The sequence below is a fragment of the Mesoplodon bidens genome (genome assembly GCF_964165515.1).
Source record: "Mesoplodon bidens genome assembly, chromosome: 19".
Classification (NCBI taxonomy): Eukaryota; Metazoa; Chordata; class Mammalia; order Artiodactyla; family Ziphiidae; genus Mesoplodon; species Mesoplodon bidens.
The window spans coordinates 53,681,397-53,697,406 of record NC_138179.1 but is presented as its reverse complement, the minus strand read 5'-3'; the positions used below and the strand labels follow the sequence as shown (position 1 = coordinate 53,697,406).

The 16,010-nt window shown below is 54.1% G+C and overlaps 1 protein-coding gene across 7 annotated transcripts in view; it reads left to right on the top strand.

Moving 5' to 3' along the window:
• The window catches only part of ARHGAP23 (Rho GTPase activating protein 23), an 83,857-nt gene extending 67,847 nt beyond the window's left edge, over nt 1-16,010 (top strand). For all 7 annotated transcript variants that reach the window (XM_081219787.1, XM_081219786.1, XM_081219790.1 and 4 more), the window contains 4 exons: nt 5,696-5,737; nt 6,671-6,767; nt 8,845-8,876; nt 13,420-16,010. In XM_081219787.1, coding sequence (XP_081075913.1) covers nt 5,696-5,737; nt 6,671-6,767; nt 8,845-8,876; nt 13,420-14,448 — 1,200 coding nt within the window. In that variant the 3' untranslated portion in view covers nt 14,449-16,010. The remainder of the gene's footprint in view (nt 1-5,695; nt 5,738-6,670; nt 6,768-8,844; nt 8,877-13,419) is intronic.

Here is a 16,010-nt window from a genome sequence, read left to right as displayed (position 1 = left end):
GCCATGGGTGGACTTTGGTCATGCTGGCTGGCCTTGTGTGCTTGTTTCCTTCCTTCACCACGTGTCAGGGCTCTGAGCCATAAGAGGGTATATTGAGGCGTGTTCGCACTCTAACATTGGGACCACCAGCCCAGAGGCCCACTCCAGAGCTGTCGGGGAGGCCAGGGCTGGTGAGCAATGTCAGGGATCCTGATGTGGCCTTGGTCTGGGGAAGCCTATCTCTCTTGGAAAAGTTCAGCTCCCCAAACCAACAGGGAGCTGTCGGGGTCCCCATGAATGTATGCTTTTTGGGGGGCAGTGGGGAAGAGAGGCTCCTAGTGAAGCTAGGAGTGAAGCCCTGGCTCCTAGTGAAGTCCCAGGAAGCCCAAGGCCTGTGGTCAGCTGGGATGTCGGGAACAGCAGTCTTCAGGGAGAAGGAAGGCCCAAAGTGTGTCCACGTACCCTCCCTTAGGGTCCCGGGGGAAGTCCCCAGCCAATGGCGGCTCCTTCTCTGGGCAGGGTCGGGGGATATGGAGCACATCAGTCTCCTTCATAGGTGTAATCCCAGCACGAAGCCTAGAGCCTGGCACATGGCGAACACTCAGTGTTTGTTGAATGAATGAATGAATGAATTGCTGTTGAGGTTCTGCCAGTCTGGGCTTTCCCACTGAGGGGTTCCTTCCTGGGAACTAACTGAGCGTGCAACCATTAGAACATAATCAGCCCTGGACTACTGTCGAGGGAATGAGCTACCCCCTCAGTTCATGCTGAGCCCACTGAGCCCGCCCACCTAAGAGGCTCTGTAGCCAGGGATCCGTGTAGTCACGAGCTCAGGCAGGGTGGGACTTGTGACAGAGACTGCTCTGGCTCTGGCTCTGAGCCCCTGGCCAGTCAGTGGACGGTTGGAGTTCATGGGCGACATGACCTCCTGCTGGGAGTTTCAGCTGCACCCATCACCTGGCCTCCCTGCCTAGGACTCCTGGTTTCTGTGGAACTCTTGGGCAGCAGAGCTGGAAGGGGCCTTAAGGCAGCAGAGCTGACCTTGCATTGTACAGAGGGTGGAAACTGAGGGATAAAGAGGAGCAGTGACTTGCCCGGGTCACACAGGAAGGTGATGGCAGAGTGGAGATGAGCAAGCCCGGCTGTTCAGCTGCCCATCAGCAGGTCAGCAGCCAGCTCATACTCATGTTTACTAAGTCAATTGGAACCCAAACGAAGACCGTGCCAAGGCATTTGTTCATTTGTTCACTCGGCACACGTGGTGATTCCTACTATGTGTACCCTGGGATTTCTCGGCCTGGCACTAGTGACCTTTGGGGCCAGATCATTCTTTGTTGGGGGCTGTCCTGTGGCTTATAGCATGTTTAGCAGCATCTCTTGGCCAGATACCAGGAGCATCCCTCCACTTGTGACAATTGAAAATGTCTCTGGACATTGCCAAATGCCCCCTCGGGGGGCAGAGTCGCCCCAGTTGAGAAGCACAGGTGTGGAGTTTCCCGTCACTGCCTCTGGAGCCAGGCTGCCTGAGGTTGAACCCTGGCCCTGCTCCTTATATGCTGTGGGACCCTGGACAAGGACTTATTCTTTTTGTGCCTCCATTTCCTCACCTGTACAGTGGAGATAATAATAGTACTTACCTCACAATGTTATTGTGAGGGTTGCATGAGTTGTTATCTGTAAGGCATTTAAGATGGTGCCTGGCAGGTAGTGTTATATAAGAGTTAGCTATTGGAATTCCCTGGCAGTCCAGTGGTTAGGACTCCACACTCTCACTGCCAGGGGCCCAGGTTCGATCCCTGGTTGGGGAACTAAGATCCCACAAGCTGCACGGCGTGCCACCCCCCCCACCACCAAAAAAATAAAAAGAAAAAAGTTAACTATCATCATCACCAACGTCGTCATTCCATGCCAGATACAAATGCAGGTGCTGGGAACACAGAGATGAATGGAACTCAGGCCCTGCTCTGAAGACATCACTTCTTCATGCTCTGGGCTGTGTCCAGGGAAGCCCCTTGGAAAGACCCAATCCAGCCCTGGGTGTAGACCTGGGACTATAGTCAGGGAGTTTTTGAAAGACACAAAGAATTTAGCCAGGCAGAGAAGGGAGAACGAACGTTCCAGGCAGAGGGAACAGCATGGGCAAAAGCAGGGTGGCATGAGCTAGCATGGATTCTTCCAGAGAACCGTGGGCCACCCGGAAGCTTCCTGTAGACTTCCAGGTTCCCAGAGCACTTTTAGGTTCCCTCAAACCTGAGTTAGAGGCTGGCTTCTTAGGGCTCCCTCTGGTCAGCCTGTCTCCGGGAACTGCACCTTTTAATAACAATAGCTAACATTGGGCTTCCCTGGTGGCGCAGTGCTTGAGAGTCCACCTGCCGATGCAGGGGACGCGGGTTCGTGCCCCGGTCCGGGAAGATCCCACATGCCGCGGAGCGGCAGGCCCGTGAGCCATGGCTGCTGAGCCTGTGCGTCCGGAGCCTGTGCTCCGCAACAGGAGAGGCCACAACAGTGAGAGGCCCGCGTACCACACACATACACACACAAATTAATAATAATAGCTGACATTTATTATACATTAATGTGTTGTACTAAATGTTTTACATATGGTATTTCTTTTTTGTTTTTTTAAATTGAGATGTAATTGACATACAACATTATATTAGTTTCAGGTGTATAACATAATGATTCAATATTTGTATAGACTATAGTCTAGTTAACATCCGTCACCACACACAGTGACAAGTTCTTTTTTCTCGTGATGAGAACTTTCAAGATCTCTCTTTGCAACTTTCAAACACACAGTACAGTGTTATTAGCTGTAGTCACCATGCTGTACGTTACATCCCCAGGACTTGCTCGTTTTATAACTGGGAGTTTGTGCCTTTTGAGTGCCTTCACTCATCTCAGCCACTCTCCACCCCCTCACCTCTGGCAAACACCAGTCTGTTGTCTGCATCTATGAACTTGGATAATTTGGGGGTTTCTTATGTCACACATAAGTGAGATCATACAGTGTTTGTCTCTCTGTATACACACACAGAGACAGAGTGTATACACACACAGAGTGTATACACAGAGTGTATACTGTATACACACACATACAGTATATGCACATTTCCTTTATCCATTCATCCATTGATGGACACTTAGGTTGCGTCCATGTCTTGGCTATGGTGAATAAGGCTACAACGAACATGGGGACGCATGTATGTTTTCAAGTTAGTGTTTTTGTTTCCTTCGGATAAATACCCAGAAGTGGATTTGCTGGGTCCTATGGTAGTTCTATTTTTAATTTTTTGAGGACCCTCCATACTGTTCTCCATAGTGGCTGCACCAATTTACATTCCCACCAACAGCGTAGGAGGGTTCCCTTTTCTCCACATCCTTGCCAACACTTGTTATTTATTTCCTGTCTTTTAGATAACAGCCATACGGTATTTTATTTTAATCCTCACCAGTTTTAGAAGTCGATACTCATACATTATGCCCATTTTAAAGATAAGTAAATAGAGAGGTAATTTACCCGATGTGGACTTGAGCCCGAAGCTGACTCCAGATCCTGCATTTCTCCCTCATCCTCTCTCTCTCTTTTCTCTTCTGTCTCTTGTTTCTCTTCTGTCTTATTTGAGTTAATCATATGCCTGATTGTGATGAATAATAATTGAGGTTCATGGCCCAAGGTCATAATCAACCTTGCAAGTCTCCTGGTTTCCCCGCCTCCTTCCAAAGCCCACTCTTCCCACCCCCCAATAATTACCACTCTGATAGGTTAATGTGTGTATTTTCAATCCACCTTCTAGATGCTAATTTTAAGTATAAGCCTATCCTTAAATATATATAACATTCTGTGTGTTTTAACTTTCAATTAGTGAGCTTAGCTCATTGACTTTTTTGTAATTTCTGTACTGTCAGGACTTATTTATTTATTTAATTTTTGGCTGCATTGCATTTGTTGCTGCACACAGGCTTTCTCTAGTTGCGTAGAGCGGGGGCTACTCTTCGTTGTGGTGCACGGACTTCTCATTGCGGTGGCTTCTCTTGTTGCGGAGCATGGGCTCTAGGCACACGGGCTTCAGTAGTTGTGGCGCATGGGCTCAGTAGTTGTGGCGCACGGGCTTAGTTGCTCTGAGGCATGTGGGTTCTTTCCAGACCAGGGCTCGAACCCGTGTCGCCTGCATTGGCAGGCAGATTCTTAACCACTGCGCCCCCAGGGAAGTCCCTGTCAGGGCTTATTTCTGCCATCTTAAATGTCACTTTCTGTTTACTATATTTTCATTTTATTTCCTTTTTTTGGTCTTTTCTACCTTGCTTTGGATGGGTTCATTTTATTTTCCTGATATAAAACTTATATAATTTATAAAACCCATACTTACGTTGAATGATACCGTTGCAAAAGCCTGTAGTTATGTTTAATTTTTACTATCAATTTCTAAAGCTTATCAGTATCCACATCTTCCTTCCACCACATCTAAAAGCTAAGTACCTTAGTGTACTTTCATCTGTCACTGGTTTCTCCCTCTGAATTTGAATTCCAGATTGTCATGGGTATACTTTGTCTGTGTTTGTACATGTGTGTGTGCATCATTGCTTAGTCTGATAACAGTTGACTTTTCTACGCTATTATCCATCCTTACTTCTTTAGAACTTCTTGTTCCATCCTGGATTCATTTCTTTACTTGCTCATGTACTCGGTTAAGAGAGTCTTCGTGTAGCAAACTTTCTGGTGTCTTAGGGTAGCTTTATTTCACACTCAAATTTAAACGAGAGTTTAGCAAGGTATAAAGTTCTAGGTTCAAAATCCCTGCACTTGTAGTTCAGAAACGCATCAAAAATATTACTTCCTTGTCTTCTTGTGTCTGTTGCTGCTGAAAGTTCTAGTTAAAGCTGATACTTGTTCACGTGTACGCAATCTGTTTTTGTTCCTCAGAAAACTTTTAGTTTTATCTTCAAGATTCTCAAATTTCACAAAATATATTTGAGTGGGATTATTACTTTATTTTCTATTCTGTTTGGCATTTATGAGAAAACCTTGCCTGCCTGCCCCTCAGGGAACCTCCTAACACCTCCCTCTAGGCGCGTGCCTTTGCCGGGTGGGGGGGCGGGGGGGTTCCACCCCTGTTGTCAGTGTGGAGCCTAGGCAGGTGTCGGGTACAAGCAGCTGCAGCCACCGGGGCTGGCCTTGTCCCTGCAGTGGACCTGGCTGGCACTAGATGGCGCTGCTGCTCCCTCGCTTCAGGTGATGTGCAGTGGACTGTGTTTAGTGAAAAACAGGCAAAGAGGGCTTCCCTGGTGGCGCAGTGGTTGAGAGTCCGCCTGCCGATGCAGGGGACACACGTTCGTGCCCCGGTCCGGGAAGATCCCACATCCCACGTGCCGCGGAGCGGCTGGGCCCGTGAGCCATGGCCGCTGAGCCTGCGCGTCCGGAGCCTGTGCTCCGCAACGGGAGAGGCCACAACAGTGAGAGGCCCGCGTACCGCAAAAAAAAAAAAACAAAAAAAAAAAACAGGCAAAGAGAAGCTCTCCCTGAGCTAGTCATCCATCTGTGCTCAGGCCTTCTCCCACTCCAAGCTGCATTTCCTTTCCACACTGGGGTCCAAACTTTTCCATCAGGTGCCTGAGTGGGTCCTCTGAACTGAGCAGGTTGGGAGCCCGCGTCTCCCTGTCTTCCCTCAGCTCCTTCCCACGCTGATTCCATCAATTCCTTTTGTCTCCTCTGCAGTCAGACTGGTTCTTCAGCGACAGCGAGGACAAGGGAGAGAGAGTGAGTGATGCGGAGGGCCCGTGGGGTGGGGTCTGGTCGACGGTGGGCCCCCGTCCCAGGTGGGAGCAGGGGAAGGTCCCTGCCCTTGGGACATCCCAGTCTGATGGAAGGAACATAAGCCTCTCCTCTGGAGCCTCCAATCTGATGGGAGACAATAGCCCTCACCTTCATGAGCCCCAGTCTGAGGGGGAGATAGAGGCCTTGCCCTAAGGAAACTTAGTCCAGTAGCAAAGGCAGACTCTGTCCTCCAATCTTCTTTGTGTGTGTGTGTTCCAATAAAACTTTATTTATAAAAATAGGTATTAGGCGGACTTAGCCCAAAGGCAGCGGTTTCTTGACACCTGGTCTATACTTTCACAAATAGGTACCCCTCAGCAACTCTAGGCCTAATGGTGTGCACAGTGTAGCATGGTTTGTCCTCAGGAGGACAGACCTGGCAAAGAAGCCCAAGCAGACCTTGGAAGACCACTCAGGGTCACTTAAGCAGGGAGATCCCAGGCCTGTTGGTCCCACAGACTCCCCCTCCCCCATGGGGAAGGTGCAGGCAGATGAGGGCCAGAGTGGGCCCTCTAAAGCCTCAGGCCCTGTGCAGGTGCTCTTCCTGCCCAGAGCTAAGGGTACACAGGAGATACATAAATCTGTCCTCCAATCTTACGAGGAGGATAGTGGGCTTAGGAAGGTCCAGTCTGATGAGGGAGTCACAGCTCCGGCCTTTGGGGTTCAACCAAGGTGTGGGGGAAGGCACAAAACAGCCCAATGGGGGACACGTAGGACCTGCACTCGAGTGCCTGGCTGATGCAGGAGACATTCCCTGCACGGGTGAGCCCCGGTCTGATGGAGGAGACCCGCGCCCCGTCCTCAGGGTTCCCCGTTCCGTCGGGTCTGCAGTCAGACAACTGAGGCTGTGCCGGCTGACCCTCCTTCTGTTCGCAGACCCCTGTGGACGACAAGGAGCCTCAGTCAGTGCCAAGCATCGAGTACCTCCTGCCTAACATTGGCAGGACGGTGCCCCCTGGTGAGCCAGGCTCAGGTGAGAGCAGGGGCCTGGGAAGGGGTGGGGAGGGGGTGGGATCTGCATTCCCGAGGGTCCCAGATGGCTGGCCAGGGGCCCAGCTTCCCTGCTCCTGCCCGCGCCGCTGGACTGGGCTGTGGTGGGGCCTCCTGCCTCTCTGGGGAGGCCCAGCCTGCCTGTGTGCCGCCTCCTCCGCCACTCAGCCGTGCCCACGCCGGGCTGGGTGGGAGCTTTGTTTTCACCGATTGCTTTCCTGAGCTTTTTATTTCTCGTGGGCCGTGTCCTGGGCGCGTTCCTCTTTTTAATTTTTCTTCCTTTTCTCCTTGCACCCCTCCACCCCTCCCCCCTCTTCTCCCTGTGCTCTCCCCCCCTCCCCTGGATCCTGCCCCTCCCCTCCTCCTCCACTTCCCTCCTCCAGCGGACCTGTTGGAGATTTAACGGGTACAGTGTGGCATCGCGGCCTCGGTCACTAACAGCGGCGGGTGATTATAAGAAGGCTGGGCAGGCGCGAGGGGCAGGCAGGACGGTCCGGGGCCGTGAGGACCTCACCCTGACATGCCAGTTACCCACAGTTGTTAACAACTTACCCCCACCCACGTCCCATCCAGAAGCCCCTTCTCAGGAGGAAGGAGGCACTTGGTGGAGCCACGTCCGGTCCCTCTTGCCAGGAAGTCTGGGCACTGCATGGCTGCCCTCCTGCAGTCCCCCACGCTCTGTGGCTTTCTCCCTGTGCCGAGTTCGGCCACTTCTGGTTATCTGGGTGGGGGAGGCTTGCTGGTAGTGGGACCCAGTGTCTCCGGACACCAGGGATGCCACCCCGGAAGCCTCTGTATATCTATAGCTCCTGTCTCAGCCGCCTCCAAGGGCTGGCTCTTCCTGCTTCTAAAATCAGAGCCCCTGGCTACTCAGCCCCTAAGTCCTGCTTCCAGGCCTCTGGCCTTATCATAGCGGAGGAGTCCAGGGCCAAAGGAACGGCCAGTCCCTTCTTGGCTCGAGCCACTAACTCCTACCACCTGTGGATGACCCGCCCTTAGTATTTTGACTGCTTCCGTCTCTGACAGAGGCATACCACAGCACCCCTAGTTGCAAGAGGCAGGCTGGGGAGGGGGGGTCAGAGGACATGGGGGGTGGGGATGGCAGAGAGGACCCCCCTGTCTCTTCTAATCACCTGCTGCCACTCTCCTGCCCCGTGTGTGTCGCCGTGTGGTCAGCCCGTCTGCTCTTCTCACTGTGTGCCGGGGAGGGCTGGGGAGGAGGCATCTAACTTGCTTGCCGGAGAGTGTGGATTAACCGCACCTGCCCACTGCCCCCTGGGACCCCGGGAGATCCTGGGGTCGGCCTGCTCCCTCCCCCGTCCTGAAGACAGCACTGCCAGGACTTGTTTCTGGTTCCTTCTCCACCCCAGTGATATTAGGGGAGTGGGACCCGCATCCCTTCATAACTCTGATTATTAACAGCAGCCGTGCCCCACGAGGGCAGACGGACCTCAGGTCTGGAGGTGGAACCTTTCCAGGCTGTAATCACCAGCCCTCTCTACTTCCTGCCCCACCCACTTCCTGTCTGCCCTGCACTCCATTATTCACATGGTCCCTCTGCCCTCTTATGCCTGGAAGTGGGGTTGGGGGGAGGGTGGATATACGGCACCCACCTCTCTGTGCACCGTGTGGTCTCCATTTCTCCAGAGCATCTGTGGTTTGATGTGTTTCATTGTTGTGGTTTCCGTGAACTGCATCTGATATTGGGCATTTTCTCTCCAGTGCTTCAGAGTAACAGGGATAGGAGGGGAGGGGAGAGGAACTAGGCCAAAGAAAAGTCCCCCTTGCTCGTAACCCTGAGCAAATGAGGGTCCCGTGGCTGGCAGCCTGATGTCACTTTCTGCCTCAAAAGGAAGTGGTTACTGACATCCTTCTCTGCTCCATCCTTATCCCATAGGAAGTGACATCAGAGGCCCATCACACTCCCAGGATCTGGGGAGAGCTCAGGTTTCCAAACTCCCTGGTTTCTGAAGCCTTTGAGGAGAGGGAATTGTGTTTACGAGACTCAGTCTTCTGTTGCTCAATCCAACTTTCATTTTTCTTTCGTTTCTTAACAATAGATTCCACCACCTGTAGTTCAGCCAAGTCCAAGGTAAGTGCCACGGCAATTCTGAAAGTTATATCCCTGTACAAGCCAGTCCACTTTGCTTTTTGGTCAAGGGAGTTGGGAGAATTGTGATTGGAGCCTTGAAGAAGATTGATAGTCACTGGGAAGGAAGGTGGGAAATACCGAGCGTCCAAGGTAAGCTGAGAAGTCGCTCACCTTGGCAGTGCTTGGGGAGGTAACTGCTGTAGTCGAGGATCTGGCTTGGGAGTTAGTGGCTTGGAGGCAGTGTTGCTCAGCAGTTAGAAGCACAGACAGTCCTGGGCCTGAGCCCTGGCGCCACTACTTAGTAGCTTTGGGACACTGGGCAAGTTACTTAACCTCTTTCTGATCCTCAGCTTGCTCATACTATTTATGGGGATAAGATTTATCCCCCAAAATGGGGTTAACAACAAATATGTCTGATATAATAATTATTTTTTAAGGTCTTTGCAGAGCCCATGTTCCTCTCCCCTCCCCTCCTATCCCTGTTACTCTGAAGGAAATAATAAAGATAAGAACAGAAATGAATGAAATTGAAAACAACGAAACCCAAGCCGGTTCTTTGAACCAGGTCTCACAGGCAGTGAGTTGCCTGCTCCAGAGCCTGCCCTGTGAGACAGAACCGGTAGGGCCAGGATGCCTGCCCCAGGCAGCCCGAAGGCCAGGAGTGTGTCTTAATCAGCTCAGGCTGCCATAACAAAATACTATAGACTGGGTGGCTTAAAACAACAGAAATTTATTTTCTCACAGTTCTGGAGGCTAAAAGTCCAAGATCAAGATGTTAGCATGGTCAGTTTCTGGTGGAAGCTCTCTTCCTGGCTTGTAGACGGCTGCCTTCTCGCTGTGTCCTCATATGGCAAGCAGAAACCGAGCACGCATGCGAGAGAAACAGCAAGCTCTCTGGTGTCTCTTCTTGTAAGGGCACTAATTCCACCATAAGGGCCCCACCCTCATGACCTCATCTAAACCTAATTACCTCCCAAAGACCCCGAATACTATCACATTGGGGGTTAGGGCTTCATCGTATGAATTTGGTGGGGGAACAGTTCTGTCCGTAGTAGTGGAGTCAACTAAATGTTGGCTGGTCAAACTGGGCTCATTTCTCTCTGGATCTCTAAGCACTGGCTGAGTCCCTGTGAGATCAGTGTGCCTGACACCAAGCAGGTGCTCATTAGCTCATTATGTGTCAGATGAAAGCGCTGGACAGAAAGAAAGAAGGCTGCTCTAGTCTGGGGCAGAGGACGCCTGTAACCTCTCCATAGAGCCTCTGCCTGCACACCTCTGGTGATGGGGAGCTCACTCCATCACAAGACTGCTGTGGCGGGGAGCAAGTTCATTATAGTGACCTGAATCTAGCTCCTGATCACCTCCACCCCTTGCTCGTGCTAGACCCCTGGTTTCCTGTAGCCTCTCCTGGACTGACCCCTCAACCTTTATGTGAACCTGCTGACCTCTGCATTCCCTGAAAGTGACCATTCTGACCTCATTGCTTCTGTAACTAGCCAGGATGAGAGGGTAATTTGATCAGATGATCCCAGCAGCCTCTCAAGTCTCTCAGAGAGCAGAGGCAGAAAGCGGTACTGGCCACCATGTGCCTCACGCTGGTCGTAGCAGTGCTGCAGGTGGTGCCTTCTGGAGTCGTGCTGTGTGGCAGCCACAGCCCAGGAGCTGCATGCCTGTGAATCCTGAATCGCTGACAGGCTCCAGCTTTCTCAAAACTAACTGATATGAGAGAGTGCCGTGGCCACGGGAGGCAGCTCTATGTCTCCATCCACGACAAACACACCGCGTTTTCTTGCGCTTTCCTTTATTGTGCTTCACAGATGCCGCTTTTTTTTAAACAAATTGAAGGTTTGTGGCCACCCTATGTTGAGCAAGTCTCTTGGCACCATTTTTCCAACAGTATTTGCTCACTTCATGTCTCTGTGTCACATTTTTGATAATTCTTGCGATATTTCAACCTTTTCATGATAATTACATTCGTTATGGTGATCTGTGATCAGTGAATTTTGATGTTACTATTGCAGAAAATTACGACTCCCCGAAGGCTCAGATAACGGTATTTTTTAGCAATAAAGTATTTTTTTATAAATTTATTTATTTTGTTTTTGGCTGCGTTGGATCTTCGTTGCTGCATGCTGGCTTTTCTCTAGTTGCGGCGAGCGGGGGCTACTCTTCATTGCTGTGCACGGGCTTCTCATTGCAGTGGCTTCTCTTGTTGTGGAGCACGGGCTCTAGGCACGTGGTCTTCAGTAGTTGTGGCTCATGGGCTCTAGAGCACAGGCTCAGTAGTTGTGGCACACAGGCTTAGTCGCTCCGTGGCATGGGGGAATCCTCCTGGACCAGGGCTTGAACCCATGTCCCCTGCCTTGGCAGGCGGACTCCCAACCACTGTGCCACCAGGGAATCCCAGCAATAAGGTATTTTTAAATTAAAGGATGTACTTTTTTTTAGCCATCACACGCTTAATAGACTACAGTGTACACATAACTCATATGCTCCGGGAAACCAAAAAATTCATGTGACTCGCTTTACTGCAGTATTTGCCTTATTGTTGTAGTCTGGAACTGAGCCTGCGGTATCTCCGAGGTGTGCCTGTTACACTGCAGCTGAATCAGGAGGTGACCTGTGAGAAGGGATGCAAGGGCAGGTCATTTCAGCCCAGCTGGGGACCAGTCCCAGCATCCATTTCTACAGGGCTTTTTATGTTCAGGGGACCCCATTCACCCCATTCACTTAACATTTCTCGAGTGCCTGTTATGTGACAGGCACTGTACTAGGAGTCATGGATGCAAACACAAATAAGCCACTGACCTTGCCCTCAGAGAACTCAGGGTTTGATATAGATGATATGGAAACAAAGCTATTCTGACATGAGAAGAGCTGGTGTATGTGTAGTTTCAAAGGCCTATGAGAAGAGAAGAGATTTCCCAGATCAGCCAAAGGGAGAGCTGGGTGGGAGGTTGCTGTATAGAGAATGCCGTGTTTGAGCTGGGCCTAGTAGAGTAAGAGCTCACCCCATAAATAGGGTGGCGGGGGGTGGGGACACTAAGGGCTGCCAATGCTAGTCGTATCGAGGGAGGGGTCTGAGGGCAGCATCGCCAGAGTGAAGGCTGTGTTGGGGCGGGGGGTGGGCACTAGGCAGGGTGTGAAGGGCCCTGTGTCTGTGCTTTATCCTGGTGGGGGTGGGGTCCTGCAGAGTCTGGAGGCGATTAGATTCCTGCCTTGCCTTAGAAGGACGAACCACTCCTGAGGAGGAAGGGCTGGAGTGAGGCTAGGATGGAGGCAGGGAGTTCTATTAGGAGAAGGCAGAAGGGCCCAGAAAAGGCAGAGTGAGGGTCTGAACAGAGGATGAGGAGGAGGAGGGGAGAGGGAGGAGGCCGAGAGATCACCCTGAGCTGGGGACAGGAATGGAGGTAGTTTGGGGCAGGGGTAGGGAGCATAATGTGGTTCCAGATAGGTGAGTTTCAGGTGCTGGCAGACACCTTGGTAGAGACAGATTCACAGTTGGAAGAAGAGTTCTGGAGCTCAAGAGACAGAGTTTGGTGTTGGCCAAGGGAGGCCTCGGGAGCAGGATGTCCCCAGGGAGAGAGGAGAGAGGCTGAGAACAGAGCCCTGGGAACACGGCTTCTTAAGGAGTAGGAGAAGGAAGAAGAGCCTCCCAAGAGAGGAGAGGCCAGAAAGAGGATTAAAAACCAGGTTGGAGGAGGCAGTGATGAGCAGCTTGGGCTCTGCTGGGGGATCATGGAAGGCCAGGACCAAAAAACACCCACGGGGCTCAGCAGTGAGAGCAGTGGCTGAAAGTTGGCCACCGAGGGGCTGTAAACCACAGTTCGGGAGCGGCTTCAATCCAAATCATCGGATTGTGCAGGATTTTTAAGCCACTTTTGGCAACAGAGCTGGTGGTTGGCTTGATCTGGGGTTGGGGATTGTCAGGGTGGGGCGCTGACGGGACGGCGGAAATGGCATGGGGTGCGGTGCGAAGGGAAATGAGCCTGGGCGGGTTGCCCCGGAGAGGCCTGTACCTGCTGAGTAGGTGGAAAGTCAGGTTTCCCAGGTGAGTGAGTGGCGAGGGAGGGAGGGAGGAGCTGTGGTCCGAGAAAGGTCCCTGCAGGCTCTGGTATTATAACCCAGGACAGTGTATGTGAAATGGGTTCAAACTGTCGTGTCATTCGCTGTTGCGAGTCTATTATTAGGAAAAGCTGTGTCTAAACGGATTTATGCAGCGCTGGATGTAGAGAATGGAGTGAAAGTTGGGGGGAGGTGAGAAACCAGCCCCCAGCTCGCAGGAAAGAGCTGAGAGTCTGGATTAAGACCGGAGGAGGCGCCGAGGAGGCTTCAGGATTGAGGGGGGCGCAGAGGCGTAGTCTCTAGAGCGCATAGTGACACTCCAGTTGGGACAGCCGTCCAGGAGGAACAGCGGACGGGAGAGTGCTGGGCTTGGACCTGTCGAGATTGGGTGCTGTGGTGTTGGGGTGCAGGGGTGGCACGTTGGAGGGCGCTGAGGCTCTCCGGGCGCCCCCAGCACACTGACCTGTCTCCCGTACAGGGCTCGTGGGCCCCCAAGAAGGAGCCGTACTCCCGGGAGATGCTGGCGATCTCCTTCATCTCGGCGGTCAACCGCAAGAGGAAGAAGCGGCGGGAGGCGCGGGGGCTGGGCAGCAGCACGGACGACGACTCGGAGCAGGAGGCGCACAAGCCCGAGGCGGGGGCGCCGGCGCCGGGGGCCCAGGACCGGCCGGAGGGGCAGCGGCCGGGCGCCGCCGCCCCCGAGGCCCCCGGGCGCCTCAGCCCCTCGGCGGCGCTGGAGGAGCGGCCGGCCGCGGACACGCGCTCCATCGTCTCGGGCTACTCCACCCTGTCCACCATGGACCGCAGCGTGTGCTCGGGCGCCGGGGGCCGGCGAGCGGGCGCGGGGGACGAGGCGGACGACGAGCGCAGCGAGCTGAGCCACGTGGAGACGGACACGGAGGGCGGCGCGGGGCCCGGGGGGCTCCCGGAGCGCCAGCCCTCGTTCAGCTCGCATCACCTGATGCCCGGCGACACCCTGGCGCGGCGCCGCCTGGCCCGGAGCCGAGCGGACGGCGAGGGCGCGGGCGCGGCCGTCGGGCTGCCGGGCTCCGCCTCGTCCAGCAGCCAGGAGTCGCTGCGTCCCCCGGCGGCCCTGGCGGCGGCGGCGGCGGCGCTGGGCTCGCGGCCCTCGCGCCTCGAGGCGCTGCGGCTGCGCCTCCGCGGCACCGCGGACGACATGCTGCCGGTGCGGCTGAGGCGGCCGCTGTCTCCCGAGACGCGGCGGCGCCGGAGCAGCTGGCGCCGCCACACGGTGGTGGTGCAGAGCCCGCTGACCGACCTTAACTTCAACGAGTGGAAGGAGCTGGGCGGAGGGGGCCCCCCGGAGCCCGTGGGCCCGCGGGCGCACAGTGACAACAAGGACTCGGGCCTCAGCAGCCTGGAGTCCACCAAGGCGCGGGTCCCGTCGACCGCCGCCTCGTTGCCGCCCGCGCCCGGGGACCCGGGGGCCCTGCAGAGCCAGCCCCTGCGCCGCTCGGCCGCCTCCCGCCTCCATCAGTGTCTGTGACCGCCCCTCCCTCCACCCCCCACCCCCACCCCCGCGCCGAGCGCCCCTTCGACCCACCCGGAGGCCCTTGGTTTCCCAGGAATCGCCTCTGCTTGCACCTCCGCCCCGCCTTGTTGCCCCTGGGAGCATCCGGGTGCAAGTGGGAGGCGCTGAGGCCGTGTCTCTGGTTTGTGCGCTGGAATTGGTAGGGGGCGGCGGGCAGAGGAGAAGACGGGACTGGCCGCAGAGTGGGAGTGGGAGGGAGGGGGGCTCCTGGGCTGAGGAGACGGAGAGGGGCTAGGCTGCTGAGGCTCTGTGCAGGGCTCCTGGGGGGGTTCTCTGTCCCTTGGATAAGTGACAAGAGTGTGCCCTTCTGGGCCTTTGTGTCTGCACTTAGGGACCCTTGTCGGCCATGGGGTGTGGATAGGGAACCCCCAAGCCTCAGACTAAAGAAAAGACACTGGGCGAGGCTGGCTCTTCACTCCTTTCCTCTGCCCACCTCCCCCCAGTTAGCTCCTAGCTGCCAGCTAAGGGAGGGCGTTGTGTATGTATGTCTGGGGAGAGGAGGTGTAGGGTGGTGTCCATGGGGGGAGGGGCGTGGTGTGTGCGAGTGTGTGTAGTCACTGTCCCAAAGTGTTCCCAGTAGCAACTTCTGCCACTCCCGCCCCCTTCAAACCCAGCTCCCACGGGGGCTCCCCGCCTTGGGCGCACACAGGGATCCTGCCCCCCTGCTGCTTGTCAGCGCCAGAGAAGGGGGTTGGGACTTCTCAACCTTCTCAAGAGGCAGACTTGAGACTTTCACCTGGGTTATTCCCCCCCCACCACCTTTTTCCAATCTCTAAATCACACTCCCCAAGCGCTTTGACCACGGGAAGCTGCCTGTTCCCCAGACGGTTTGGGGATGGTCCACGGTCACCCCTGCTAGACCTCTTGCCCCTCTCTTTGTTCTTCCAGCTGTGCCTGCCCCTTCCATAGCTCAGGCACACAGGCCCTCACCTTCTTGCCTTTAGGAGGGGGCGTAGAAAACATCCCTGGTGTCTGTCTCTCTCTCCCCCCACTCATAACACACACGCACGCGCGCGCATGCGGACACACTGATCGATGAGCTCTCAGCCGGGCTGCTCCTTTTGGAAGGGTGGGTGGGACCCAGCCGCCTCTTCTCCCCACAAGTTGTCCATAGACCTCCGATCACAGGCCTCCCCACACACGCCCTCGCTCATTCCAGGGAAGCCCAGGTGGGGTTGTGAACCCACTGCCACGTCCATCAGTCCTCCTGTTTTATGCAAAGATTTGCTGTAAAGTAGACTTCTCGCGCCTCCCTCCCTCGTCCTTTATTGTAAATATTGTCTCTAAATGTGTAACATATTATAAAGAATTTATAAGGATTTTTAAAGATGTTTTGCTCATTTTAAAAAGTGTTGTAACAGTGTTGGATAAGCCTCCGCTCCACGTCCGCATGTCTCCTTCCTTGTGTGTGTGTGTCCTTGACACACCTCTCTAGGCGACAACTAAGATTTCCTGCTTCTGAAAAGTCCTGTCTGAAAAGTATAGTCTATATCTTGGAAATAAATGGCCTTCCTCGA